Source organism: Crocodylus porosus, unplaced genomic scaffold, assembly GCF_001723895.1.
Source record: "Crocodylus porosus isolate Cpor-Errol unplaced genomic scaffold, CroPor_comp1, whole genome shotgun sequence".
NCBI lineage: Eukaryota > Metazoa > Chordata > Crocodylia > Crocodylidae > Crocodylus > Crocodylus porosus.
This window is the reverse complement of record NW_017728931.1, coordinates 38,393,416-38,398,110: the sequence shown is the minus strand read 5'-3', so window position 1 is coordinate 38,398,110 and position 4,695 is coordinate 38,393,416. Positions and strand designations below refer to the sequence as shown.

Genomic DNA, 4,695 nt, shown 5'->3' with positions numbered 1-4,695 from the left:
TACTGGAATAAATAGTTGAACATTGCTACCCATAATTGTTTTTCATTTTGTTCAACTCCTCCATTTAATTATATTGGAGGTTGATTTTAAACAATATTCCACAGCTTCCAAATTTATCATTAATACCCATACTTTTGTTAAAGACATAGGTTCAATCCCACTCTACCTATTAGGCATCCAAGTGATACCAGGCATCTAAGTACAATCATATTCCATCCTACTCCTATTCCATGCTGTACTAGGAAGCATGTAGAGCTGAAATTTATGGCCCCACAAATTATGGTCTCACATAGTACCTCTTCGGTCCAGAAATTCTACCCTACTGTCATTCACTCCCATGCTTTGAAGGGCAGGTATTGCCAGCAAGTTAATGAGGCCCTGGTTTATGATTACAACCCTTGCATTCTTCTGCAATATAAACAAATAAATGAACTTGGCAGTGATAAATCTCCCTGTCATCAAGCCTACACAGCAGGAACCCAATTATCAAATGTGTGAACTACAGTTTTTAAATAAATATCAGATATTAGTTCCTCTTACAAATACTCTCAAAATGTAAAATTAAAGAGATACAAACCTGGTTCCATGTTTCAGAGTACTCACAATCTCTTTTCCTCTGGAAAAAAATAATTGAGAATTTCCTTCTCCCCTTATCTGATACGCCAGTCAAAACACTGTAGTAAAGATTATACCATTACATTCCACATGAAAACCATGCACACATGGAGAAAAAAAACCCCTCCGCTTAAAAAATTAAAAGATGTTACAGAAAGTTATATTAACCCTTTCATTTCACACAGAAATGCAATGTAAATTTAGCCCCTGATCCCAGAGGGAGTTAGGGAGATCCCCCTCCCCGATTCCCCCACAGACCCCAAGAACCTCCCAGACCACAACAATTCCCCCCATGGGCTCTGCCTGCTCCCTCCATCACCTATCCCCTCAATCCTTTCCCTGGGGACCCCACCTGTCCCTCTGATCCCCTCACTCCTCTCCAGAGCCTGCCTGCCTCCCCTGATTCCCCCCCACCAGCTGCCTCCCTGTTCCTCCACCCAAATCATAAGTTACCTTAGATCAGTGGTTTCCAACCTTTTTAAGTAGGGGATCATATTTTGTATTTAAAAGCAACCCAAAATTTACTGTGTGCCACCCCCTCTCCCCCCACCCAGCAGGTAAGTCTGTGGAGAGGGAAGTGGGGGTGCAGATTGAGGCAGAGGGAGAAAAAATTATGTGGTGGTATGCTTCCCCAGCAGGTAAGTCCCACTACAGGGGCCTCGATCTAGCCCCTGCTCCTTCCCCCCCAGGGACTGACCTGCTGGGCTGGGGCACACACATGCATTCACACAGGCACTCAGCCCCCCACCCCAGCCTTGCATCAATTCCAAGAGGCTCCGAGATCTACTGCAAGAGACTCCAAAATCTACTGATGGATCAAGATCCACTAGTTGGTGACCACTGCCTTAGATCAATCTAACATCCTCCTAACCTCTGTATGCACCCTTAGTTTATCCTATACATCTATTTTAAAAGCCACTACCGTAGTATCAAATAAATGTATAGTTTTTTCATACCTGCTTTTCTGTTATTACTGTAGTCCACATGTCTGCAAGTTTAAAGCCCTGTAAATGTCGAAGGGATTTTCATAATCAAAAGTGAAACTGAAAAGCAGTTCCTGTTTTTCTCAGGAGTCACGGTAATTGTATTTCACATTTCAGCATAACAGTCCTTCCTTAATCTTTGTGTGTGTATGTGTGCATATGTATGCTGTTTCAATTGTTCCATAAAAACAAATGTAATAGTGGTCTTTAAATATTTATAGTAATGCATCTGGAGCAGTCTTTAAATATTTGAAAGGTTGCTACAAGGAAAAGGGATAACAACTGTTCTCCCTTGCCACAGAGAGCTGGACATGGGGCAGTGGCTCTGAATTGCACCAGAGTAGATTTAGATTAGATTTTAGGGGAAACCTACTCTCAGAACAGTGAAAAAGTGGAAAGGACTGTCCAAGGAACTTGTGCAGTCTCCTGCATTGAAGTTTTCAAGAGGAGGCTGGGTAAGCATTGGACAGGGATGATTTAGGAGTAGAATTTGTGCAGAGGATTTGGCCAGCTGGCCCTTGAAGATCCTTCCAACCGGGGGCAGATCCAGAGCTGCAGGGGAAGGAGTGGGAGGAGCTGCACTGGTGCATGTGCACCCTCTTTGGTTCTTTTTATACCCAAAGTTTAAAACCAACTAGCAGCGGCAGCAGCATTTCTAGTCAGGCAGTGCTGAGAGAGTCAATTGACTTCATGGCTCATTATAATACATCTGAACCCTTATAAACTCTTCATTCCACAGGTGGTAAGGATCCCCTCTTCTTTTTAATGGTCTTGATATTCCACCCATCAAGCTAGCTTTTTTCTGCAATTCTGCTGTCTGTTAACTGCTCCTGAAGCTCCTATTTCACAGCCCTGCAGATTGTTTTTGACTCATTCCAATGAAGTCATGCTAGAAGGAAGGAATAGGCTACAATCAGACCTAGACAGGTTTTACAGAGTTGGGCGGATGAGAACAGGATGGGATTCAACACTGACAAGTGCAAAGTGATGCACCTGGGGAGGAAGAACCAGCAGCAGACCTACAGGCTGGGGAACTCCCTTCTCAGCAGTGCAGAGGCAGAAAAGGATCTTGGAGCCATCACTCATGCCAAAATAAACATGGGCCGACAGTGTGGGGAAACAGTCAGGAAGGCCAACCGCACCTTGTCATGCAGCCACAGATGCAGCTCGAGCAGGTCCAAGGAGGTGATCCTCCCCCTCTATGCAGCACTGGTCAGGCTGCAGTTGGAGTACGGCATTCAGTTCTGGGCACCACACTTCAAGAGGGATGTGGACAACATGGAGAGGGTCCAGAGGAGGGCCACTCGCATGATCAGGGGGCAGCAGGGCAGGCCCTACAAGGAGAGGCTGCGGGACCTGAACCTGTTCAGCCTCCACAAGAGAAGGCTGAGGGGGATCTAGTGGCCTGTTACAAACTAGTGAGGGGGGATCAGCAGGCATTGGGGGAGTCCCTGTTCCCCCGAGCACTACCAGGAGTGACCAGGAATAATGGTCACAAGCTGGCAGAGGGTAGATTTAGGCTAGATATCAGGAGGTGCTACTTCATGGTCAGGGCGGCTAGGATCTGGAACCAACTTCCAAGCAAGGTGGTGCTGGCTCCTACCCTGGGGGTCTTTAAGAGGAAGCTAGACAAAGACCTTGCTGGGGTCATTTGACCCCAATACTTTTTCCTGCCATGGCAGGGGGTCGGACTCGATGATCTGCTCAGGTCCCTTCCGACCCTACTAACTATGAAACTATGAAGTTATATTTGTTTTTCCCTCAATCTCAAACTGAATAATACAGCCCCAGGCCCTTGGATAGTAGTAAAGCTTCTAGTTTATTTTCAGCTGAAGAAAATATATGTGTTGGTTTATATGTGATCATGCACCTCACCATCTGCTCCCCAATTTTCAAAATTCTAGATCTGGCCATGGAAATTGCAAAGTAGTAGAAACTGGCCAAACTAGCACAAGTTAGGCTGCTCAAACAAACAAAACTATCAGCTTTGCCATGATGACTTTTTATCAAGATCTGTGGGGTTTTTTTATCAAGATCTTTCTTTTACATTTGCCTCTCTTCAGTAAAAGGTAACTCCTACGTGTTCTGTTAACTGATAAGTGATAAGTACAAACAGCTAGCTTTTGGTTTATGTTTGCTGTTCCACGCATCTGCACTGCAGAAACTGAGCCACTGAAGTGACATTCTCTAGAGGGCTATCAAACAGAGAGAGTGATTTTAATACAAAAGACTAGCAATGGAGAGGAGGGGAGCTGGGGAGCAGTGCTGAGACAGACAAATCATAAATTCATAGGGGTCATAAAAATTAATCCAGATAATGTGCTAAGACTCTGTAGTCCTTGATTAGACCATGCTCAACTCCATCCAGTTTGCGGATAACTTCTTTTCTGAAATGTCTCCATTCAAGCTTGAACATGCAACTGCCTTTCCTGTCTTTTGTATTCAAGTCACTCTGTTTGATAGCCTGCTCTGTGTACTTCCTTTCAGAGCATCTGACGAAGTGAGCATTGGATCCTGGAAGCTTATGGATCCCTGATTCAGGAAAGGCCCTGCTACACTTTCCAATTCAGGCTGGAAAGAAGTCAGCAACAGAGCTGTTACACATTTTCAATCACTCACTTTTGTAGTTTGTTGTCTCTTTTTGGAGCTGGATAGTCACTTTTTATTGTGTGAAAATTACTTGGCATGTTCAGCTGGTCTAAATTGATTGTGCAATTCACCAGTGACTCACATGCTAATTATTTCACACACGGCCAGTTGAAACTTATGGTTTGCATTGGCAGTGAAATGCATCATATATATAATGTGTGACAGGGGCCTATGTCTATGACAGATTCTCTGCCAGTATCTGAAGGATTCTTATAGGCTAAAGCTAATATCCTGGCAGTAATCCACAGGAGGCCTCAAATGCCTCTACACAAATGCTCGTAGTAGGGGAAACAAGCAGGAGGAACATATCCTCCTGCTAGCTGACACCAGCCCAAGCATAGTGGGGATCACTGAAACGTGGTGGGACTCAACGCATGACTGGGCGGTGAATGTCAAGGGCTATAGGCTGTACAGGAGGGACAGGATAGGAAGGAGAGGTGGGGGCGTG

The 4,695-nt window shown here is 44.9% G+C and overlaps 1 protein-coding gene across 1 annotated transcript in view; it reads right to left on the bottom strand.

The window, feature by feature from the left end:
* Positions 1–1,653, bottom strand: part of LOC109316503 (cytidine and dCMP deaminase domain-containing protein 1-like) — a 29,874-nt gene extending 28,221 nt beyond the window's left edge. The window contains exons 1-2 of the mRNA XM_019544647.1: positions 1,572–1,653; positions 578–674 (exon numbers count right to left, since the gene is read on the bottom strand). Coding sequence (XP_019400192.1) covers positions 578–587 — 10 coding nt within the window. The 5' untranslated portion in view covers positions 588–674; positions 1,572–1,653. The remainder of the gene's footprint in view (positions 1–577; positions 675–1,571) is intronic.
* Positions 1,654–4,695: the final 3,042 nt, after the last annotated feature.